At 38.8% G+C, this 26,620-nt stretch overlaps 1 protein-coding gene across 1 annotated transcript in view; it reads left to right on the top strand.

Annotated features, from left to right (window-relative positions):
- Positions 1-8,107: 8,107 nt before the first annotated feature.
- LOC140241107 (uncharacterized) overlaps positions 8,108-26,620 on the top strand; it is a 189,200-nt gene continuing 170,687 nt past the window's right edge. The window contains exon 1 of the mRNA XM_072320875.1: positions 8,108-8,142. Coding sequence (XP_072176976.1) covers positions 8,108-8,142 — 35 coding nt within the window. The remainder of the gene's footprint in view (positions 8,143-26,620) is intronic.

The following is a 26,620-nucleotide window of genomic DNA, read 5'->3' as shown; positions in this document are numbered from 1 at the left end:
ATTTCTTCACTTTTTAACAGTAGAATGTGGCAGCCTCCTGGACTTTGGAATGATTTTTGACCTATTCAAATGCAGTTACTGTAAAACCAGAAAAATTTGTGGCATGGAACTTTCACAAATTGGAGCTGATGCCCTTTTGAGTGGCATGATAGTTTTGCAAATTGCCACTGACATTCAATACATTGAGTAGACAAACACTTTCCCGTAGATTTTACTTTTATAAATCTTAGCACAGTCTCGCAAAACTCATAAAAGTTTCATGCACGCGAAAAAAATTCAGGATTTTACAAATAGGTTCCAAAAATCTTTCTGATTCCTTTATGGAAATCTTTCTCATTCTGCTCTTGAAATCTGTCTGATTTTAATAATGTGTGTTGTGGCAGGCATATATATACAAGGCATTTGGTGATCAGATCCCAATGTTATGCCATAAGCGATTATGCTTGGGCCTAGTTTTGACCAAAGGATTCGTATTAGCTGGGGAGATTGAAGCTGAGAGTTTGAAGCGGGGGTGCATGCTGTGAGGAAACTCAATTCAGATGCTGAAACTTTCTTCCAAGGCCTGGAAATGGCAGTCAAGGATAGCAGGAGAGTGTGCTCTTCCCAGCGATCAGATCTTGGAATAAAACTTATCCAAATTTGAGTGCATCACTGATGCAGTTTCTTTTTTTTCCCTCTTTTTTTTTTCTCTTTTGATTGGAAGGGACATATGCACTGAGATATCTAACTTGATTTCATTTCCATAGATTTTGTTTTCAGCATTGCTATCAGGATTTTGATTTCTTCTTCAATTTTTAGTACCATACCATCGTATGATCTTTAGCAAACCATAAAGAAGTAAGAAGCAAAAGAAAAAAAAATGGGAAAAGAAAGATATAAGAAAAGCAAAGAAAATCTTAACAAATTGTGTAGTGCCATAGTGTCCTTTATCTATAGCTGTGAAGGATCTCCACTGCCAAATGTAATTTGATAATAAAACAAATTCTCCCTCACACTCACATGGCCGTGGGGGACTTTGTAACAGTCAAGGCAAAATCTATGCATATTACAATGTAGGTGAGGCTTCCTCCGCAATCATGCGAGATCCTCACTTGTTTCAAACAGGAGCAAAGGGACAGCCCCCCCCCAAAAAAAAAAAAAAATATATATATATATATATATCAGTATATGATACAAAGTGCACAAGGTGACCATGCATTTGAGTGGATTAGAAGACGCCAACCAAATGTATTAGCAACCCGCGCGTTACATTTCATGAATCAATCAGGAAGAGAAAACAATGAGATTGTCACCAACGTACCCTCCAGCCATTGTGTGCGACCCATCCTATCGCAGGTTATACCCACTGATTTGAACAAAGTGGAAAGGGCTAAAAGATTGCATTATCAAAATTTAATCATCTCCACCTTGAGCAAAGAAGGCATATCATTAAAAAAAAAGATCAACAGCAACAGACATGAAATGAAGTTTTTGCAATGCTACACTGCTGTTTTCACCTCCCTAGACAAATCATATTTTTGCAATAATGGGGTAGACGACCAGTTAGTGTACTTCTGCACTGACTGAGAGCTACTGTGTTACTTGAATGGGGATTCTCCTCAACTTTAATTCCCAGCAGACTTTCTAAATTCAGTTGTATTGCTAATGAATCCATTGCTAAATTTCTTCACCACCCCCTCTGCTCAAACAACATCTTCATGGGATATTAAAGTTTAGTGTCAGTGATATTAACAATAATTATATTTTGTGTGTGTGTGTGTGTGTGTTGGTATGTCTCTAGCCCTTACTTGCAAAACCATTTCTCTCAAGTCATGAATTGATTAGGTGTAGTTCTAACAACTTGTCTACTCGCCCTAGGCAACTAGTATCAACTGCTGGGCAAGTAGAATGGATGGGCGCTTGCCAATTAAATGCCCACAGAATCCAGCTCTGGTCCTGTATCCATTGTGTCTTCCCCTGATAGGAGTAGGCCTTCACACCACAAATTCAGTTTGATATACTCAATTTGATTGATGAGATATGCATCAAATCTTTTCAATTATTTGATCTTTTGCTTTTTCCTGCACCCACAAAGATCAACCCCTCAAGAATATGTCTTGCCTTTTGTGAAGTTAAGACTATTTAATTGTAAAGTCAGCTAAAATAAACATAACAATACCTTGTAGTATATATCAGCTTACAATAGCAGAACAGATTCATGTGTAACGACTCGACACCTTTTATTGTCTTACTATCAGTCCTGAAACATTTTCCTCTTCACTCGTTGAGGATGAGTCCCTAGTACACTCGGGCAGGCATCTATGAGAAATGTGTGTCGTAGCAAAATCAAACCGTCACCGTCCGTGAGTTAAGACAATGACCATCAAAATGTGGCCCTTGACCAAGTTGGGGGGGTGGGGGGAGGAGACTATCTTTTTTTTAATGCCCTGAAATAGGAAGAAAAAAAAAAGCAAACAAACCACTAGCCACGTGTAACAGTGTGACAAATGACATGAAAGTCCATTTCAATAGCATGATATAACAGAGATCGGAAGACAAACATAATCCCTATGGAGGGATAGCCATTTTCTAGGTATACATGTACAATGTGCATGTTTATCTGTGAAGAAAGCGTGCATGCCAATAGATGTAGTGATTTGGAACAAAAGTTTTGAAAGAGAACTGAATTTTTAGTTCAAACTTTTGATTTGGAACAAAAGTTGTGAACTAAGCCAAGGCAATTGGCTTAGTTTGACAATTTTATTTTTTCAACATTGAATAGTGGTGCTAGGGCAATTACCCCAGACCCTTCACCTGACCCTAACCCTTATCATAATCCTGAATCTAATCCTAACCCTAACCCAAAGTCTAACCCTAAACCTAACCCTAAACCTAATCTTTACTCAAACTTTATCACTAACCAGTATTTAACTTGCAAGCAAGAACGGTGTCGAATTTCGCTTGAAAGAATATGAAACATTCAGGAATATTCATCTTTGATGCCACCAATTCAAATCTCTGGGCGCATATAACATATACATCATTCTTGATGGCCTTTTCCGAATGGAATGGTTACTTCAAAATGTCACATGAATTAAAAGATCATCAATAACCCTAAAGGTCATCCATTTTCTAGACCAAAAACCTGCTGTACAATTTTGCATGATATGCAGTGTATTCTTTTATCTTGAACTAAGAACCCATATGATAAGATTATTGCGGTCATGACTACAGGGTGACACAACATTTGATCCTGCAACATTATTTCTCCAGTCTTACTTTTCTACAAGGACTTACAATGTGGAGTTGGGTACATGTAAGTGTTTTTGTGGGAACAATTGTCGCAGGAGCAATTGTCATGGAACGGACTACAGAATCTAAAAACCTCACTGACTGATCAGGAATTGTTTTAGCGTGTTGAGATGCTACAATGTGTAACAAGTAACAAGAATTTGCCAGGAAACTCCTGGTTTTATGGTGTGGATTTATGTTGGCAGCCCTGTGGCTTAGTGGATATTAAAACTTCTGACTCCTAATCGGAGGACCCGAGTTCGATTCCCGCCCAGTGCTTTGTGTCTGTTGACAAGATGTTTTATCCACAATGTCCCTCTCGACCCAGGTGTATAAATGGGTACCTGGCAAAGCTAGGGTAATAATGGCAGGGCCCTCTGGTAGAGCAGTGGCAATATGGAAGAGGCTACCCTGAATAAGTAAGACATTATTATTGTATTATTGCAGTGTCATATAAATGTAGTTCTCCCTCCCATTAGAACCCCCAAACCAAGCCCACTTCCCCCCTTTTTGCACATAATTCTAAATAATAACACCCGAGAGGTATTAATTCTGAACTTGAATATGGAGGTCGTTGCACTTTTCTCCCTGTCAAATTGTATCAGCTGACAGGTTATTGATTTCTGTGTTGTACACTTGCTAATATGAAGTGTACACTCACAAATGCAAATAAAACGTATCAGAGACTTTTTTTTGCGGTAGTGGAAGTTAGCATGTGTGTAAACACTGCTGTTTGCAAGATGTCAACATTTTGTGTTGATTTTCTTTCCTTGATTTACCCATTCATGCCTTCTTTCTTTGGTAAGTTGGAAATATAAAGCAGTTAAAATACAAATCTTCTCTACCATCCAATAAAAAAATGAGAGGAACCAATCACATATTGCAGACTTCAGAGGGAGTAGAAAGAGCCCTCCTTTTCCTGTATGCTGTGCCTGCCATCCCTGATGTGATATGAGCTTGCCAAATAAGTGATGTCACCTTTTTAAAGGACAAGTTCACCTTTACAAACATAAGGATTGAGAGAATGCAGCAATATTAGTAGAACACATCAGTGAAAGTTTAAGGAAAATTGGACAATCAATGCAAAAGTTATGAATTTTTAAAATTTTTGTGTTGGAACCGCTGGATGAGGAGACTACTAAGGCTCGTGATGTCATATGAGTACAACAGTATAAAGAAAATGTAAAGAAAATTCAACATATTTTTACTTTTTTTGCATAATAAAAGAGCACTTGACTTGCCTCTTTCTAAAGGCAATGGAATAATATTACCCATAACATATGTCAGTAATGAGTCAAGGGAATGTGTACTTTTTTCAAAAGATGAAATTTTGTGAAATTCTTTTTATATTTTCCTTATATTGTTGCACGCATGTGACATCATACACTGCGGTAGTCTTCTCATCCAGCGGTGACTGCACAAAAACTTCAAAAAATTCATAACTTTAAAACGGATTGTCCGATTTTCCTCAAACTTTCAATGATGTGTTCTACTAATATTGCTGCATTCTCTCAATCCTTTTGTATTTGAAGGTGGACTTGTCCTTTAAAAGGGCTTCTTCAGGAGTTTTCCGAGGGCCTTCAGTGCCCCCCCCCCCCCCCCACCAGGCTTCTTTTTGCCAGGTGATAAAGAATGGACAGGTTCATAATCCACCTGTGCAAAAGCAGTCGAACAGTACATGTATCCTCTTTCCAGGGTCAACCTCATGTGCCAATGCACAATACAAAATATTGATTGGATGTGAGACATATGAATAGAGTGTGCACTGGGCATGCAAATTCTTTTCTTATTAACCATGGGAACCTGGTGGCCTGTGTATTACGTTTATGGGCATTTCAGAATTTAGTATGGAAAGGGTTTAGGGCACCCAAATGGGGTCAGCAAAAGTCAAAATCTAGTGAATTGAAAAGGTAAATTATGTAAAAATGCATCCAATTCTGAGACAGAAATAGACCCCCCAAAACAGATATTGATAACAGAAACTATAATCTTTCTAGTGAAGTGTTTGTTTGTTTGTTTGTTTGTTTTTAAACTCAGTATGACACTAGAAAACATGAATTTAAGCATAAATGCAGACACTGTAGCGTAAATTTTAGGAACAGGCATACCCAGTTTCCATCTAATGTACATGTAGTTGACGCTTCGAGAACCTGGTATGCCAGGTTCCTGGAGGGAAGAGGTTAATGGTGTCTTTTTCTTTGTCTAGCCACCTCCTTCCATGCTATTTGCAAATGCTGCTCACGCCATATCGATGAATCACAACGGCATGTCTGCAGTGGCCATTGGACAGGGTGGTTATTTCATATGCCGAGAGTAATATCTAGCAAAATTGTGTCATCCGCTCGCATCGCTTTGGAACACGAAAGTAGGCATGTGGACTGCAGGAATGATGATTACTGCGCTTTGACTACAGAAAGATCATTATCAACCCGTTCACATTGGGGAATGGTTGTGTCACATGTTAACTGTATGGAGAATATGCATTATAGAATATGAGTGATCATAAGATCTATAATCACAATGGTCAATCATAGACTTCCCATATTCTGTGAATGAGGTCATTACCCTTTATCTTGTACATGTATCTCTTGATTTGTATTATTGTTGATATTTGAGTGCATCACAGCTGTGTGCTTCTGCATCAGTAACCTGTTGAGGATGAGTCCCGAGTATTCTCAGGGAGGCGTCTATGGGAAATGCGTGTTGTAGCAAAATCAGCCCATCCTTAACAGGTTGAAATTTACTACTACATGTAGCCAGCAACACTGTGGCAGTTATGTGAGAAAGACAAGATAGCTGAAGTACTGAGGAGAGACTGCAGGTTTAAAATCCTGAAAGGATACTTCTGATCACAACATATCCCCCTCTAAGTGATGGTTTCCATGGCAACAGTCAATAACCCCTATCCTTGCACTGTCAAGAATCATGTAAACTTCTCATTCCATGCCTGCAGGTCGCCGTTGCGATCAAACATTCCATAATGGCATTGGTATCACACATGGTACAATCATGGCTAATTTATAAAAGTATACATTCCTGTACATGGCAAAGCATGAAGGGATGAATACGTGTGTAATGTATTACACATTACACACATGGGATGCATTCAAATATTCCTTTTCCTCCATGGTGGATAAGTGATGCTGCAGTGATCATAGTTGCCATGACGATGAAAATAAATTGAAATAGTACTGTCTGTGGTTTGTCTGAGCAGTTGTCATTGCCATTTTTCTCATAGCGTTAACTCTGACTTCCATTGCTGCTAGCAGCGCAAAGCATTTTGGTGTATTATTGATACCAAATATGCAGAAGTATGGCAGAAATACTCAAGCAGCTGCTGCAGTGTTAATCTTGTGTGGTTGACAGTTATGAAGGAAGTGTAAGTGTAGTAATTGTATCAGATTTACAGGAGCACGATGCGACAAGTTTGATGGAGTTGTTTTTCGGGAAACCCTGATTTTGAAATATCCATGCTCGTGTGACAGTCGACAAGGTTTGTGTGTCGGTGTGTACGTGATGTCCCGAGTTACAACCCTGTTTCTGAAGCGGCAGACAGTGGATGTGTGTCGGAATTGTGAAACCGCGATTTCAAGTGTCCGTGCAAATCTGATAGTTGGTAGCGTGTCTAGCGTGCGTAATGTCGGCGAGTTTGGTAGCTGCGACTCTAAATATCCACACTCACCTGGTCATTGACGATGTGAAATAGTAATGTGTGTGTGTGTGTGTGTGTGTGTTTGTCTGTGAGTGTTTCCCTGTGTGCATAAATTTGTTCGAGAGGCCAGGTTTTGTCCAAGATGCATTTGCCATAACCATCCTCTTCTGTTCCAGTTTCATATCAATTGTGTTATGATGTACTACAAAAGGTGCTCTCTGAAGACTGCTCCCCTGTGTTGGGTGGTAGTCATTCTGTTTTGCTTTAATTTCCCTTTTCCAGGCAGGCTAAACATTCATTCTCTGCATGCAATCTGACATGCTCAAGAGATGTACCAATACATATTTTGCAGACTCGGCTGATATGATATATACAGTGTATGTGATGGATATGATAACCATGTGAAGAGACTGATAGTTATATCATGAAAATGATAATGATGATAATAGTAACTAGTTTTATTGCATGTTAAAGGGATTGCATAGTTTTGGTTGAGACCTAATTTCAGGTTTCTAAAATTTTTTGCTGAGATAATGAGAAACATCTTATGAAATATGAAAGAGCATGTAATTCTATGAGGAATTCAACATTTATTTGATGAAAATTGGTTTTGAAATGGCCGAGATATCCAAAACAGAGCAATTCTAATAAAGTGTGGGACCCACACTTTATCACGATCGCTTTGTTTTACTTTGTTTTTGGATGTTTCAGTCATTCCAAACCCAATTTCCATCAAGTAAACTTTGAATTCCTCTTAAAATGGTATGCTCTGTACTGTATCATAAGTGTTTTATTGGCATCTTGCAAAAAGTTAAAAGCCGAATTCTCATCTCCACCAATACTGTACCATCCCTTTAACTATTGTTTTTCCTTGCCTGAAAATCATGACAATCTTATGGTAGTAATGTTAATCATATTGTAAGCATACAGTATATTTAATGCATGACAGCATCTTAAGTCTATCATAAGCATACAGAGTATACAATTTGTATTTTTATATTTTTCATGAAAAAAATGAATATAGACATTATAATGATAATAGTCTGCAGATATGTGAAAATTGAATATGCACCTACAGTAGAATGCTATATATTCAAGCTGATCATCATTACTTTTTTGCCATTCTTTTGCAGCTTAAAACCACCGTAAGGGCGAGTGTCAGTGACCCACAGTCCTCTAGTAACCATGGCAACAGTGCGGTGCAGTCAGAACCAGCAAAGGTAGGTGCTTTCAGATTATTGCTTTTAAGCCTTTGTGTCCAGAATTTATTGTGTGCAGGTTTGTTTTTTTTTTCTTTTGAAGAACTTTTAGCTTTATCTCCTCACATTTCAGAATAATTCATTTCCAACATGTTTGTTTTTTTTTTTTTGTTTTTTTTTAAGTCTGTAAAAATCTATGGCTGACAGGGTAAGAGCCAAATATGAAATATGAAAAATATCATATGAACTGCTACCCAAACATGAAGTTTTCTTTTATGGAGAAAAATGAAATGAATGACCAGTGAAAAAGAGCATGTCAATCCAAGTGGTTGAGCAAGTATGTACTTGACAGTATAGCTTTTTTGAGCGTGTCTGTCAGTTACTGTAATGGGTGATAGTCAAATGTGAAATATGAAAAATGTCATATGAACTTTGATTTGATTTGATTTGATTTGATTTATTTCTGCATTGTTCACGAAGTATATACAACATAAAAAAATACAATACTATTCACATTGTATCCAACACAAAATGAACATAAATATGGTCATATATAATGTACATACCCATGATTAAGTATTGTATAGGTGAATTATAATCATACAAAAACAATCGGAAAATCATTGATTATTCAGTTGAATTCATACATACAAAATGCAGGAGATTGAGTTTGATGGTGGCCTCTGGAAAAGCATATGGCTTATTCTTCTTTACAAATCATTTCATACATAATAAATTGTGTAACCGAATAGGGTAGCTACAAAATGCATCAGTGCCAACTTCTACCCAAACCTGAAGTTTCCATTAATTGCCCTTTGTGAGAGATAGAAATATAAGTTGAACGATTGGTGAGAAAAACATTGTCAATCAAGTAAACTGCTCTCAAAACTAAAGCTTCTTTTAATTGTTCTTTGTGAGAGATAATAAAATACGATAAATGACCAATGAAAAAACGATGTAAATCTGAGTGGTTGAACAAGTGCGTACTTGTCAGTTTAGTTTCTGAGCGTGTCTGTCAGTTATTCTGATGGCCTATTGTACATGTATACTCACAGGATTGCACAGTTGAATTAATATGATTTGCATCTTTTATTGCAAGTGGACTGTACATTCTCAGGTTGTGAAAATCCCTTGTGTTTAAGGAAAATAAAATATGATCTTTTATTTCTGCTATAAGATACATGACTTTGACTGATGGACACTATTTCTGCACATCCTTCATCTATTAACCCATTAAGGACATGCTGATTTTGCTACAACATTCATTTCCCATAGACACTTGCCGGAGTATACTCCGGACTTGTCCTCAACGGGTCAAGGATGTGCTGGTTTTGCTATCGTACAACATTCATTTCCCATAGACACCTGCCCGAGTATACTCGGGACTCGTCCTCAATGGGTTAAAGTTGTACTTTTTCCCTTAAAGGGGACCTCCGGATGATTTTCAGACTTATACATTTGAACAACTATAAATCAGTTAAACTGAGTACAGAGTTTCAGAATTTATAGTGATTGGGATGAGGAATGAGAATGTTTTCAAAATTTGTAACAAATTGCAATGAACAAGGATGATGACATGGCACCCTCACCATAAGAATGCATGAGTTGGGGCTCAAGGAAGCAGAACAAAAGAAGAAGGCATGCATAGATTCTTCACAGGTGAACTTGTTGAGCAAGTGGTATTGTAATGGAATTGCACTGCTACATTTCTGAAATATATGAGGCTCTGATGTCATCAACACTGTTCAGTGTAATTTGTTTAAGATTTTCAATTTATTGGTTTCTCTGCTCAAGGACCACAACAAATTCCACGAATCTATACATGGAGCTGTTGATTTATGTACTACATGATGTGAAATTATGAAAATCGTCTGGAATGTCCCTTTAAGTGTCTCTCCATTCTTCCTTGATGCAATGCTTTGCTCATTGTTGGTGTTCTTGCGGCGTTTTCATTCATTTTCTCTTTCTGCTGGAAGCCCTTGATCTGTCTGCCTGTCCGCCTGGCTGTCTGCTTCCATCAGAGGAAGCTTTTCATTCTCCCCCGCCGGCCCTGGCCCGCCGAAGTCTTTCGCACGCATGAATATGATTGCCGAGTTAATTATGCGTGTGCGGCTGTCATTAGCAGAGCATTTTTTTTTTTTTTGTCCTTCTTCCTTTTTCTTTTTTCCCATGCTCAGCTGACTTTGCTGCCCTGTCCGCTGCGGTATATGATTGAGCATACCAGTAAGCACACGCGATAATGCGAGAGGACCCACGATGCAACGACGACATAGAGCGTGGGAAAAATTTGCAGCCCCCGTTCAGTAATGCTATTTGCCATGAAAAAAGGGGTCAATCCCCGGCAGCAAGGATAGGACCAATTTTTTTTTTTTTTTCATCTCTCGCAATCTTCCGATCCCCACCCCCATTTTCTAAATTTGCCATGTTAATTTAGCTTAGACGTGCGCTATTTAAAGAACTGCGATGACCTCCGGCCATGCCAGTGTAAAATCAAGGGCAGGTTCAGCTAGAAAGTGGGTCCAGCCTTGGCTGGAGTGATGATGTGCTCATGTCGTGATGTCATCAGGATATCCCTCCCCCCCCCCCCTCCCCTTCAAGGATGGTGTGCAATGAATTGTCATTCCCAGGCCATTGCGGATCATTGCTGTCCAACTGTTCCTTCCAAAGTGTTTGTCCGAGTGTTGGATCGCCCCCAAAATTCCCTGTTGCTCTTTTCCAATCTACTCTGGCCGCCAGGTGATAGTATGCTGTCAATGAACTTCGACTATCATTTCTGAATTGCTATTTCTAATACTGCATCCAGCAGAGATGCCAACTGCTCTTTTTTTCCCCTTTTTTTTCAGTGTTTTGTACAGGTCAAAGATTCTGCAGGTTTCGTAGAAAATACGTCTTGTCTCCAAATTGTGCTATTACGCATGTGTCTATTGCAGGAAATGTTGAAATACAGTTTTTTTTTGGCCCCGCCAAAAATGCACCATTTTTGCCCTGAGAATATTGCAATGTTGTTTACAAGAATGACAGCCATACTATTAGCAACTCTAAATCTACCATTTTTATAACTACACTTGTATGCCTACTAAAGGCTGTCTCTTCTATCTCCTGGTCTTCTCTTACACTACCATTTCTACTACTTCTACTTCTACCACTGTAATCACTTTTACTACAACATACTAACCATCTGTTTTACCACCTTATCTTCTTGTTCAATTTTACTATTATTTCAACTATTTTTACTTCTCCAGCTATAATCACTTGAACTACCACTAAAGCCATCTCTTCTACAATTGTATCTTCTTTTACATTTTACCACCATTTCTACCACTTCTAGAGTTACAATGTATAAACACCACTAACTCCATCTCTTCTACCACATATTTTCTTCTTGTACAAAACTCCTTTACTGCCATTTTTCTATCACCTGGTCTTGTCTCACCACTTTGTTATGCCACTTGCACTTCTTCTACATCAACAGCTATAATCACTTGAACATGTACCACTGCGACATGATCTGCTTTACTATGGTGGGGCACCAGTATCTTTGCATGGCACCACATTCCAAAGATTAACTCTTTATGTGCGATGGTGTAAATTCCCTGTGTGCCACATTATTCTGAGACACCAACATAGTTATGCTTTGAGAAAACATTCTGCTTTTTGAAGCTATATAACTTTTATAGATTCAGGTTGAATTGGACATGCAGTGAGCAAAGTTGTAGAGAAAATGCCAAACTTTGCCTTGATGTACTTGTAAACTGTATGACAGTGCTATGATTGTTTTTCTTTCTAATGCCCAGAAGTTACATTATTGTAAAAGCATGACTTTTGTATTTATACAAAACAGTGACAGAAACTTAGAATCTACATGCAAATCCAGTAGGCAGGGTACGCCGCTTGGCTAGCCAATCACCACATAGAATGCAAACTAAATGTGAGGGGGATGGAATCGCGAGAAAGGCTTTCAATGTACTGTGGCATTTGGCGGTTTATTGTTCAGTTTGGACGGGTTTGTGCTTTTGAATAGAACATGCGAAGTTGGCACGCCGTCAACTGAGTCGAACGTGCGAACGTGGCACATAGAGAGTTAGAGATGGTGAGAGGCAGGGGGGTTTCCATATTGAATCCTCCAAGGAAGATGAATGGTTTCTGGCTTTTGTGCATAGGACAGATCGATACAAATCTGCATGCCAGCTATGATATGGTCAAATGGCTAACATGGCCGTCATCTACAGGTTCTACATATAATGCTTTATGTCACACGACTTCCGTACAACTGTACGTATTCAAACTTTGAAATACAGCACGACACACTCTTATGCGAAGTCTTCTGCAAACTCTCTGACTTGTAATTTTCTTGATATGTTACTGTTCTAATTTGATTAAACCACTTCTGTTACTTAAAAAGAAAAGTCTATTATTTGATGAAGACTGATCTTTAAACAATGTTATCCAAATTGGATGAACCCAAAACAGATATTAATTGGAAAGAAATGACTGTAGGAGTATATTGAGTCCACATGTAAGGATGGAATGCATAGAATTACCATGAACACAATCACATCCACCAACCAAGGACATCGTACATTGCTTTTTATGTGCAATAGATTGTGTAAAGATGCATGACTAAAAAGTTGATCACATTTGTTACATAATTGCAGATATGTAGCATGATTTTTATTTAATTTGTTTTAAATCCTTTAAAGCCAGTGGCAATTAAAAATAGTTAAGAATGACATATCCAGACCAACCAGAATTTTGTTTGTAGTGGTTGCATGTAATAGAGCTGTGATTGATATGAACATTTCATATAACAGCCTTCAATTTGGAGGCACAAGGGGCTGCAGCCTCTGAATTTATTGGTATGCATGTCCACAGTTTGTCATTGAAACATGCTCTCTCTTTTCCCCCCTTGGCATTGGGAATGAGCTTGTAAGTGTAACTACCATGTCTCTGTATGTGAGTACGTAGCATGCATGGAAGAGATTTAAGGAGATTCTGGACGGTTAATTTGTGAGCTGACAGCTGTTCTTGGTGAGGACTGGGCATGTCCATGTTCATCAACAAGAGACAGTGATGTGATTGTGTTTCTCCCTGTGTTTGTTTGTTTGTGTGTTTGTCCTTTCAAGTGTTTTCCAAAATGGCTTTCCGTCCCAGTGTTTATGCGGGGTTTAATTTCCACAAGTGATTTGCCAGGCATGCTGCCAATAATAGGGGTAGGAGGACCACAGCTTTTCAATAACACCATGATTTCAATGCGTTAAATTTGTCTGTGAAGGTTACCATGACAACCTCAGATCCTCTTCCAGATGTCCCTATGTCTTGTCTGACATAGCACCTAATTTTAGATGCAGTTTTCACTTGACCTTTCTTAATTTTCTGTCTAATACAGTGTTTTCTCTTCGGCCATAGAATTGCATTAAGACCTGCACACATTTGTTCAGAACAAATTTTTGTAAGTTGATCACAAACAAAATGTTGAAGGAAATGTTTTTTGTTCTTTCTTGTAAACTAGACAGAGAGCACATTTGGGTCAGCTGCCTAGCTTTGATAATCTCAATTCATTTTAATAGCAACTAGTGCTTATTTTGCAAATGGTGCATATGTGACATACAACCAAAGGATCCGAAGGTCGAGAGAGGTCGATTGCCTGAGAATGACGTTACATTATTTCCTTACTCTTCCACTTTAATTTCATATATAACACGACTCATAAATGTCGGGTGCTGAGATTTCGATGATTTTATTAGACTGTGTTGCGTGGTCTGAGAAATGAGCATTTTGAGAAAACCGCCTTCAAAAGTTTTCTTTCGGACGCAATCGTGATCAAGGGGAGGTTAGACAGTTTTCATCTCTTGACAATAGAAGGTCCGCTCATAGCAACTTCCACGATGTTCATTCAAGCTTTATAGTGCCAGCGGTCTACGCACAACCAATCAGTAACAGGATGCCATGCACTATGCCACTATGATCTGACTTCAAAGTCTATTTTTTTTTTTTGCTCAGCTGTCAGTGACTTTTGGATCCTTTTGTTGTGGCAGGTCACATATCAAGTCCCAACTCATATTGCAATGGACATACAATAGAGATCTTTCTTCTTCTTCTTCTTGTTCTTGTTCTTTTAAAGTGCTTATTTGTCCAGGTTGTTTTGAAACGAATGTCACACAATCCACTATATTTGTATTTCTGGATTTAATTGATCAGAACAAAACATTGCCCTTTTTCATAAGTCATATGGCATATGAATTTTTGACATCATAAAAACAAACATTTTTAACCGCATTCAATCACAGTTTTAAAAATACAAGACGTCTGATCCATTTTTGGACTGCACAATTCATATTTGCCTTGAGCTGTGTTTACCAATATTCTGTTGCACCCTGCCTCCCTATGTATTACAATACCTCACAGGTTAGACCTATCATGGCCAATAAATCTGCAACCTACACTGTCGGCCTGCTAATAGATGCTGCACGGTTTGGACATGTCTCTTCAAATGCAAGACTTGAGAATCCAGTAGACATATCGGGTGCACCTAATGATGGATATTGCAAGTGGAAAGAAGGTTTGGGGGGCGGGGGGGTTGAACTGAGATGGAGATACAGAAGAGAAATCTCCCTGTACAGTGGGAGAGATACCGAAACACAATGATTTGTAAACCGTTTCCCAGGCATGTATCACCACTTGACCCTTTTTAAGGAGTCAGAGCTGTTAGTGTATCCCAGCTCCTTTTCTTTGCTCTCAGAGTCTGCGTCGGGGATGATAGGATAACGGGGGGTGTATCCAGGATTTTTTCTGGGGGGGTCGTAATCAAAATTTTTTGACCTTTACCTTTGCGATCGAGGAAGCGGAGCAACCGAGCGGAAGGAGGATGTGGGAGGGGGGTGTCCCCCCTCCCACGGTAGGGAGTTTTTGAATTTTATATCTTAAAATGGGGCCATTTGGTGCATACAAAAGTGACTTTTTCGGCATGGCAGTGCCGCTTAGAAATAAGGTAGTGTATGGCATATTAAAACTAAGTTACGAAATTTACGAGGTTTTTGACAATTTACTGGAACACCACCTGGTCACTTTTTTTCCTGTTGTATATAGGGTAAAAAGCCCTCAAAAAACAAAAATGTCTTTTACAAAAAGTGGACCTTCTGAAAATTTGGGGGGTCCCGACCCCCCCCCCCCTTGCATACACCCATGGATAAGGTGGTGTTTCATTGTCCTGTCTGTCTGTTTCTCCGTTATCAACACAGGGACTTCTCCACGCCCCCCCCCCCCCGACTCCATTAAGTGATCATTGGAGCAACTCTCTCCACCCAATATCTTCTCGAGGGGAATATATACACCAGCACCCAATTTGCTCAATAGAGTTTAAAGGACAAGACTTGTTTGTGAGAATCCTCAGTTGCGTGTATGTTATTAGAAAAGTGTATAAGTTGCTCTACTGTCTGTGTACAAGTGTGACTTAATTGGTGGAAAACGACTTTGAATTCAAAATGAATACATGGATTCAAATTTCAAGTTAGATTTAATTTATAAACAAAGATGATGCATGATCATGTCCACGGGTCCACGTACTAAGACTCGCTACGGTGACCGTGCTTTCTCTGTGTGTGCCCCCAAGCTTTGGAACGATCTCCCAGTGATAATCCGTGACTCTCCTTCTGTTGACACCTTCAAAATCAGACTCAAAACATATCTATTCAATGGACTGTAGTTCGATTCACTGATTCCATGTCATCCAATCTATTTCGTTCAATTACTTATTATAATGTCATGCAATGTAATGTAATATAACGTAATTTAATGTAATATTATGTAACGTAATGTTATATAATTTTATTATGTTTTTCAAAATCCTTATACATGTATAAGATTTAAATGTTAAGCGCTTAGAAACTACTGTAATAAGCGCTATATAAATGTACATTATTACATTTTTTTTATTATGATCACCTTTGTAGGGATGTAAATAATACAAGATGTGATGGCATATACTATATTTAAAGCTGCTATTTTCACGAGGGTTTAATTTTTCGCAAATTTCGCAAATCACGGTTGGACCGCAAATTTTACAACACGTGAAAATGTCACCATGTGCTGAGGTAATAGTGTGCATAATTATGAAGGCCTCTGTGCCTGTGACCTCCTCATTGGTGAAAATATCTGTACGTGAAAAAACAGTGTATACAGTAGCCCATTGCCTTCAGAAGTCATGTTATCCCTGTATGAAGACTATGGGAATTTAAGAATTTGAAAGGGAAGGAGTTTCTCAGGTTGAAGACCGGGGTAAGGGGATATGTCCTGTTTGGTGTTTTGGCCTTTTTTAGTGTGCAGCCATACAGCAACAACAAACACATATGTTAAAAAAAAACCTCACTTATCGGATGAATCAATGTTTCAGAGGCCTTCTCAAGAATAGCTTTAATATCGTTTATATGTCATGTCCTGTGTGTTTAATTCTGTGTGTCCATAAGAATGGGTATAAGTCTAGTACAATGTAGTTTATGAATGTGCCGTTTCTGCTCATTTTTTTTCTTTTTTTTTCCCCATTTCTTTTCTCTTCATGTTCAAAGTAGGTACAAGCATTGTTTCAATGGGCTTGGCCCGGTTCATGTAGAGGGCACACAGAAGTAACCAGAGTAACAACAGGCAATATTTGGTGTCAAATTGGCAATCGTGCCGAGTGCCCATTTCGTTCCGCCGGATCCTAGGCGAGGTAACCTATACTCACTTGTAAACAGTGGTCCCTGTGGCTGTTGTAAAAGTGTCACCTTCCAACCTCTTATCTAAAAAAAAAAAAAAAAAAAAGAGAGAAAAAGAAAGAGAGCAAAGAAAAGAAATTAAATTGCATTGCATGATTCTATATAATAATCTTTTTGCAGGGAAGCAGATCTACCATACATTCACCTCCAGAGGGCGCACTTTGTGACACGACAGTCCTTTACATGTACCTCCCCTCCCCCTGCTTTTTATTAGACTTGATCAATGTGCTCATCCTTATGTAGATTCATAATTGTTTGCCAGGATGGAGTTAAATCCCTGGTATCCCATAAGTTTGGTATATATACAATATAAATGACATACCTCACTGGAGGAGACACGGCCAACTGATCAGTCGCCACGACTCGAAAGATCAAATAGTAGTTTGTGCTCCCACCAAGAAGGCAACTTCAAGGTAACGTCAGAGACGTGTAGCTCCAAATAAGGTAATAATTTTTTCATGCGTAAGTCATGGAGACATCTTCTTTAATAGTCATGGAGATTTTTTCTCATTCGTGGAGACGTCTCCGCAGTACATTTCTCCATTCGGTACAGGACTCCATGATCACTGACCATTCACGATATTAACCACTGGCGAAATCATCGGGAAGTTCCGATTTGTGAAAATTTAGACTCGCTATAATTTATGGTGTATACAGTACCTGTTTGAGGTAGCAGGCATCTCCAAGTTATACCATTTCTTGTGTCCTGATATGATAAGTAACAATGAGTAAAGATGCAATAGTGGGAAGGCTCGCCCGGTTTGGATATATTCAAGAATCCTCATAACAAATTGTTCTTCATATTTTTAAAGGAAATGCATGTGTCCGTTTTTCTATAAATGCTAAAAGGATACAACTCTACATAAACAGTACTGTACGAGTGTAACAAAGTGCTGGTAAACCCTTGTGACATCATTATTGGTAGTGGTCAGTAGACTTTGAAAAAAAAAAATCTTGTTTTGCCTCTAAATTTTTCTTTGCTTCAGAAAATTGAAAACTTTATGCTTGCAGTTAAAAAAAAAGTCAATACTATCTCAGAAAGCTCAACTATCTGAACATGAGAAATCATGATTAATATACAATAAGGGCGCATTTACACCGAGCATGGTAACAGGAATGGTCATGTGTCTTTTGCTATGGTGGGCCAAAAGGAACCATGTCTGGTTCTGTGAGGAAAAAAAGTAAGTAATTCAGTACAAAATCACCCAAAATGTTATTCTTACATGTATGTTGAAGTCAAGAGCAACAAAATCATCAGATGAGGATTAATTTTGTGACAAAATTATCAATGGGGAAGTGATATTGTAACAGAACCAGATATGATTCCTTTTGGCACACCATAGCAAAAAACCAGACCGTTGTTGTTTACCATGCTTGGTTTCAACATGTCTTAAGACTTGAGGTGAAGTTTTAATCTATCCAATGCTGAATACATCCCGGTACAAGACTGAAAGACAGACTACACGTTGTATTAAGGGGGAAAAAAAGAGGGTGTTCTTCCTATGACAAAAGAGCCAAGACATTTCAGCAGACACTCTTGGAGCCAACAGGGGACTGTGTCAGGGCTTGGGAGAAAGCATCATGATGGAATGCAAATTTGCCGCCATTATTTTTCCTCGGGCAGGGCTCATCCATACGTACTCTTCACAAATCAAAGCTCTTTCAAATGCTGAGTAGGATTGTTGGAGCGAACATTAATGTAGTTGAAGGATGGTTGGATGGGAGAAGGAGTGATTGGGGGATTGCAAACAAGTGATTTCCTTCTTCGCATCTTCCTGCAATAGACCTTGAGTGTGCTGCAATGTGTGAACGCACATGACACACACAATCGTTCAATGTGCTGGGCAGGTTCAGCGGCAGGGGTCGGGCCGAGGTCATAGCCATTCCACCTGAGTGGGTTTAAATAGTGACATTTGTCCTTGTATTAACCCTTGCCCTTCCCCCCCCCCCCCTCCCCCCCCCCAAAAAAAAAAAAAGAAAAAAGAAAAAGAGAAATCAATGTTTGGTTGCGAATAAAAATATTGAGAAGAAATTTTGTCTCATTTGAATGGTCATCAAATTGCAATCCAAATCTCATCCCTTCTATTGTCAAAACACGCCCATGTCTACTCGTGAATTGACACATGGTCTATACGGTAGAAGTGGACATTTTCTCGGTGTGGAAATTCCAGTGAATTTTGTGCAACAAGAAACTAGTGTGAAAATAAAAGCACCCCAAAGTTTTTGCTTCGCGTATGTAAGAATAGTTCCTATCTTTGCTTCTGCAGACAGAAAGTCACACAAAACTTATCTACCCAGCTTATCGTGAAACATTACTTGTATGAAAGCTTCCACTCACACAGTTATTCTGATATGTCTTTTAATGTAAATGTCATTCCATTTTCTAGTTCTCCCACTCTCTCTTTGTCCATGTACTGAATGTCTGCTTTCCTTCATGTTTTCTCCTTCTGGGACCCGTGCTATTTCCGTTTGTCGAGATAAACCAATTCTTATTGAACAGAAACCAGCACAGATACATTTGCCGCCGCACTTGATTTCATGCTCAGAGGGCTCCCGATATCAAATTCCTCAAAGCGTCGATGATGTCCCCGGCCGTAATAGAACTCACGGCAGAAACTCAAATGAGGCCCGACAAGTAAATGTTGTACAGCACCAAGTCGACTGTCGTAAAGTTTTTTGCATTGTATGGCAATGCAATGTTGTAAGCGCTCACGAGGAACAGAAATACCATTCTCAAAGACTCTGTTCGTCTGTCGGTGTGAATTTGGAGTGTAGTAACTTGCCAGTAGTTCAATCATACTTTAATCCCCAATAGATGTGCAGAGTTTGCAGGCATGCATGCTAACTGTTCCCATTTCAATTTCTTACGAAAGAAGAATCTTCAAATTCATTCAATTCAATTCAATTCAAATCAAATTCAAATTACATCAAATGCAACAGTTACTCGGATCCGATTTTATTTCCAATATCACCAATTTTTAAACATCAAATGAAATCATTGTAAGACAAAGTAGTATATCATCAGTACCGGCTGAACCAGGGGGGCCAGCGAGCTCCCCCCCCCCCCCCCCCCCACTTGTTTGCACCCGTACAGAGGAATACATAGGATGTCACCACTTTGGGCCTTCCCCACTTTTTTTACCCCAAAAGTGGCACTAGAAAAAAAAAAAAAGAATAAAATGGAATGAAATCTGTGCGTGCTGTAAGGCCTTTGATTTTGACTTTTTAATTTATGCGCTGAAGACTTTTTTTTTTTTTAGCTTGTCACCTGAAGAAACCTGGATTTTTTTTCTTTTTCCTTCAAAATTTTTTTTTTTTTTTTTTGCTTGTCAGCTCGAGAAACCCAGAAGTGGGCCCCCACCCCCACTTTTGAAAACATAGCGCCGGCGGTGATCATCACTTTATGGAAGTTAATCAAACAGCAAGAGAGGAGAACATTGAAAACATAACGACCCAATAAAAATAGCAAAATCATTACAGCATTATATTGCCCAGAACTGACATGTAAATGAATGAGTGGGGCAAATAAGACCGAGTCATGAAATAGACATATACGATTGTAGAAAATCTTTTTAAGAGTACAGGTACCACATGTTTTGAAGTTCTATTTGGACTTTTATTTAGAATGGTCGCCCTCCCCCCCCCCCCCCAAAAAAAAAAAAAAAAAAAGCCGAACAAATAAACACCAAACTTAAAGCTTAATACCTAGTGTCACACTCTGATCATAACAATATACAGAGCAAAAAAAAAAAAAAAGCCGAACAAATAAACACCAAACTTAAAGCTTAATACCTAGTGTCACACTCTGATCATAACAATATACAGAGCAAAAAAAAAAAAAAAAAAAAAAATAAAGAGATAAATAACCTTATATCTATATGGGAATGGGTATGTAAGGGGTGTCTCAAAAAAAAAATACACACACACACACACACACCATCTAACTAGTAGAAAAAAAAAACCAACATTCATGTGATGCAGAAATAACTTAGCAATAGATTATACTGACTGATTAAAAGAAAATGTAGATATTCATGTATGAAACTACTTGTTCAAAATGGTGTGATTGGAAGGCCTTGTGTTGCTATCTTTGTTATCACCTTGCAATAGAACTGTTTGGGAGGTGGGTAAAAATCTTTATATATTTGCATTGTTTCTCCCAGTTATTCCTATTTCCTGAATATCAGAGTTGGCAGGTGTGCTGATACAATTCAAACCTGGCAAACAATTAGCAAAGATATGGAAATAACATATTTATTTATTTATTTATTTATTTATTCAGTCTTTTTTCAACAGGGTAGCCCCATCAGTAGGCAAGTACTGTTCTTACTGGGGGCCCTGTAATATAGAATTGCAGTTTAATAGAAGTGGGTCTTCATGTTGCATTATTGTAATTATTTCATTTATTTCTGTATATCTTAGGGGAAAATGCTTGGCCATAGTAGTTCAGTAACCTGAAAACCCAAGCTAGCCTAAATATATTGCTGTAGAGGATTCTGCTGAGGAAATTAACAATATTACCATGGGCACATACTTGGTGGCGAGGTACTCTGAATACGCTGTGAATCTGTAACCGAGGCGGATTATGGGCGTTTTCGTATAGCGGCAGAAGGAACGTCGTAGCCAAACACAGGTGCATTTCAATTACTGGGCGTATTGGTTCCATCTGAAGCTGGCGGCCTAACCGTGTTTATTGCCAATTTGATCAGCAGACGAGACAGTAAAGTCGTTGGAGTGTGGCGCTTTCTCCCAAATTAGGCCGGAGGTGAATGCCGGCTGACAAGGTTAGACCAATCAGCGCCCACTTTGGAGTCCAATCAACCCAGGCACCATGTAAACTGCGAGATGAAGATCTCATTGATTTTTGCCAAACTGCATTACGGCGCATCCATGTATTTTCTGGATTTTTTTTTTGCCGACTGTGCCCGTCCCCATTGATTGAGATTGATATTACATCCGCAACCGCGCGTTCGTTTCTCTACCCTGCCAAAAAGGGCAGAGGTGGATCAAAGTCGAGAGGAGTCAGCGGGTGCAGTGGCAGTCACAGTCGCAGTTGCGCTCACCTTTCCATAATCCTGCGCTATGCCGATGCATGCATTGCACTGTAAATTGGATGATTTGCTGGTTCGATCCCCCCTCCTCACCACCCCACCCCACCCCTCCCCCTCCCCCACACCATCCCTGCGTTCATGCTTGAGAGTACCTGTCAGGCGAGGCGCGATATGATCGGGGGATTTGTCCCGAGCGTCACTGCCCGACGGCAACGTGATATTTTATCAGACATCGAGGGCTCTGCTTGGATTCAACATTGTGCATGGTCCTAACTGCGCCACCCACAATGTGAGAGCGGCAGCCTAATTTGACGCTGCTGATTCACATGCAATTTTCAGGACATGCTGTGAATAAGGAGACATACTTTTTCCCTTTTTCTTCTCCCTTCTCCTCCTTCACAGATATTTGCACAAAATTGAATTCAATTTTTTGAGAACAGCTAGGAGATATCTGTATATTTAATCTAGTTCTGTCGATTTTGTTGACCTATTGAAGATTTTTATGTTTTCATTGAGTATTTGCATCTAATGTGTAGTCACATATCACAGTGCACCTAACTACAGTAGCTATATGAGACTGCATATTGTTCTTTATATAGTTTTTGACAATTTAGGTGCCTTATCTTACAGGGGATGACCCCCCCCCCCCCAAAAAAAAAAAAAAAAAAAAAAAATGTGCATGTACTGTATATTAATAGAATGTGTCAGGGAAGTTTGAGGAAAATCTGATAAATCATCAAAAGGGAATGATTTTTTTTTTTTTTATTTTGATGTAGCTATTGCTGGGCTGAAGACGACAACACTCTGTGAAGTCATATATGGAAAACAATTAAAAGAAATGATAATGATAATAAATAATAGTGGCAACTTGTATAGCGCACAGGTAAAGAAAATCCAACATGTTTCAATTTTCTGCCATAATGAATGAAATAATGCCCTTTGCACATGTCAGTAACAAATGGAGGGAATGTGTACTTTTCATTAAAAAGTGAAAATTCATAAAATATCTTTTCATTTTCTTTACATAGCTTTTCACATGTGATGTCACATTTTGAACATATTGTCTGATTTTCCTCAAACTTTGGTGATCTGTTTACATTTCTGCATTCACTCATAGTCAGTGACTGGTCATTCAAAATGTTTTACAGTCAAATTAAAAGAATGCATCACCTTGTATCATTTATTTCCTTAATTGATGGAAATAGAGTTATTGAGTTAATATTGAAATTGAAATACCCATATGTGAATGAAACCAACATCATTTGGATAAATTGATATATGAATGATATTGTAGCAAAACAAAAAATGTGACCCGCTACCGTAACAACAAAAGGATCCTAAAGTCGCTGACGGGTGAGCCAAGAAAATCGAGTTTGAAGTCAGCTCACCAAAGTCTGTCAAAATGTTCGGATTTCTGTTTTTAACATAATTTTGTAGTCTAATGTATCTTCTATCATCTGCCGAAATTTCGAAGCTAAATGATCAAAGGAAAGGCCTGAGTGAAAATAGTATTTTTCTGGGCCATGCTCGGCTCACCCGTCAGCGACTTTAGGATCCTTTTGTTGTAGCGGGTCACATTTGGTATACATAATGGAAAGATGTTAAATCTCACCAAGAATGCCAATGGGTTGTCAGCATTGCACCTTACATGTAGTTGTAGAATAGCAAACTCACTCATATGTAGCAATGTGCCTTAGTCCAATAGGAAACTGATGGTGACACTATTCAAAGGTATAGGGGGTTAGGTTAATCTCTGTTCATTGGCAATTACCAGTAGTTTATAAACATCTGGGCCTCTTGGTGAAAGAAGGCACTCAAGTACTTGTGACGTTTGCCAAGCAATTCATCATCAGGATTGATCGTAATCAGAAAAAAAAAAAAAAACAAACAAATCAGACAGACATGTAAGATGTAGCTTATATTATAGATTGAGAGAAATATCTGGGCATTAAGAAAATTGTTGGTTTGAATACGAGGGGTATTTTGGGCCTCTGTTTGCCATAAATCCAAGGCAAAGTGTGCCATTTGTCGGCTTCTTCTTGATGTTTGCCGCTTTGGGCAATACGTAGGCCACCCACTAAAGACGGAACGCATTACAGCTATTTTTGTAGGATTGTATATTTCTTCTTTTTTTTACCTGCCGTTGCTCTGATGACACAGTCAAATTCATTTTTTCCGTAAGTCTTTGTGTACATGAGAGAAAGCCATTGGCATGAGGGGATTTCGTGCCAGGCACCGACGTTGAGCTCTGTAATGCTTCACTTTCGTATGAGTTAGGTATAACAAGAGCATTGAGGAATGTCCCCTGTGATAACATACTATATCCCTTAGCCTCTCATTCCTCACAAAATTACTCCAGCAGTCAAAGCATTGATTGTCTGTGAGTGGATTTCACTCTCCCCTTTATAGGGTTTTCCTCCATTCACTATACCATCGACTCTTGTGTTGCTGTTTTTGATATATTTGTGTATGTGAGATATTGCCATATGTTTGAAAGAAAAAAAGAATGCAAAATTTATATCACAGACACCATGCAGTGTCAATTCCATAAGGATTCTCAACCAGTGACAACATATGAATGAATGTTCATGATTATATACCTTTATTTATGTATTCGTTTGCAAAAACCGATAAGTCCATATTTGCCAAATGGAGATATTTGCGATTAAAGGTCAAGAAAAATAAAGAAAATAATAAGAAAATGTTTGCTTCTTTTGACCATAACTTCAAAAGTATACCTTTATATGTAGTGACCAATATATCATATAAAAGGTATTATTTTGTACTTTATGACAGAGATCTTACTTCAAAATCTTCAAAAATGGACTTATCGGTTTTTGCAAACAAACCCTTCATATAAATAAGTATAGATGATTTATATGTGTGTGTTTGTGTATGGCACTTTGATTATAACTTCTTAAAGTTTCTGGTACTAGTAATGTCCTAATGTCACATGTGGAGGTGGGGGAGGGGCATAGACTGCTCTGAGATTGCTTTGAAGGACATTATGATACCATCTTCACTGTCATTGCATCAACTGTCTTCTATTTTTCTCTCTCTCAGAATTAGTCATTTTCAAGAAAGACTGACTTTTTTTTTTTACCAAGTACAATATCGTGCTCATTGTGTGCATTACTGAGATTTGCCAGAGAAGGTACATGTACCACTTGGGGTTTGAATTGTACTGCCACTGAATGCAAAAGTACATGACAAATGAGAGAGTGATTTTCAACACTCACACTAGATTTGCATCCCTTTCTGAACGCTGTAAAATCTGGCGCCATTTCGGCGCGGGAAATTTCTCCAGAATTGTTTTTTCGACGAAAGGGAAATAGTCGTTTTACATCGACGGTGCTGGAGAATGTCAAGTTATACATACAGAGAGTCAAACGTTAAAGAGATGTACTGTGCATTGAACACACAGTATACCTTCTGTAGCGTGTGAAAGCTTTCGACAACCTGTTGCATGAGATTTGCAAAGCACAGCTATACCTTTTTAGCTTCCTTTTTCAGTTGAAGATGTACAGTGTATTTCCACTTTCTGCCAACTCCATGTGTGCAATACTGTCTTGTGGAATACACTCTCATGTTTGTTCTTTTAGCAGTTTTATAGAAATTCATAAATCCGTTTTGTTTGTTTATTTGCACATGTATTTCACTCATGAATTCAGGTGTTAGAAAAGCATTATTTTGTTATATTCTGCTAACATGCTTGAAAATGGCACTTTTATAATGCCATCGCTGACGCATTGTGTAATGGGCTGGTCAAACAGGTATCCGTATAAATTTCTGCTACACTGCCCAATCGCTTGGCCACTGCTGCGGACATGATGCGCTTAATTTGCAAACCTTCTCACGGAAAAGGTCACGTCAACTCCAGGCATCGGGACGTCAAGGTGTTTGATGCCTCAGGATTCCTGCGAGAGCCGCTTTGAATCTTGCTGCCGGTAGATGTCGTTGCCCAAGGTCCCTTGAAAACTGTTTATCAAATTATCCCTCCCGTGCTCACGCCCCTCCCCCCAACCTCCCTCACAGCAGCAGCACGCAGATTTGTGTCTCTTTCTATCCGTCTCATGGTACATCTATTCTCTCCTTTCAAATGTCTCTCTCTCTTTCTCTGATCTGACAATCTCTCTTTTTGATCTGTCCTCATCTCTTTCAAGCAGTGTTCTTTTTTTCCCCCTCACAGTCCCCTCCCCTTTTTTCTCTTTCTTTCTGACTACATTATGATTCTCCTTGACCCGTCGCGGACGGACTGATTTTGCTATAACACGTATCTCCCATAGACATCTGCCCGAATATACTTGAGACTCGTCTTCAACGGGTTAATGTTCTCGTATACTTCCTCTCTTTCTGATCTGATGGTCTCTGCTGTAGAATTACATGTAAGACATCACTTTTGGCTATTGTTAATCTGCCACAATGTAAGATGAAAAATCAAGCATGTAGGAATGCAACTTTTGAGGAAAGGAGCTTTGCAGTTTAAGATCTATTCACAAACACCAAATATTAGTTTTCCAAGATGAATGTGCTGAATGAAACGTGGATTGAAAACTCAAGTGCAAACCAGTGAAGGGTTATCAGATTAGCCAAACACTTCCTCATTTATTATACAGTCAGTAAAAACATTCTGGTCATGATTATGTCTAAATGTTGAACCTATTGCTTATTGTTCACAGAGTTTATGCAGTGTTTTCA

This window comes from Diadema setosum, chromosome 17 (assembly GCF_964275005.1).
Source record: "Diadema setosum chromosome 17, eeDiaSeto1, whole genome shotgun sequence".
Lineage (NCBI taxonomy): Eukaryota > Metazoa > Echinodermata > Echinoidea > Diadematoida > Diadematidae > Diadema > Diadema setosum.
The sequence above is the reverse complement of the archived record's forward strand: the minus strand, read 5'-3'. Positions and strand labels throughout refer to the sequence as shown.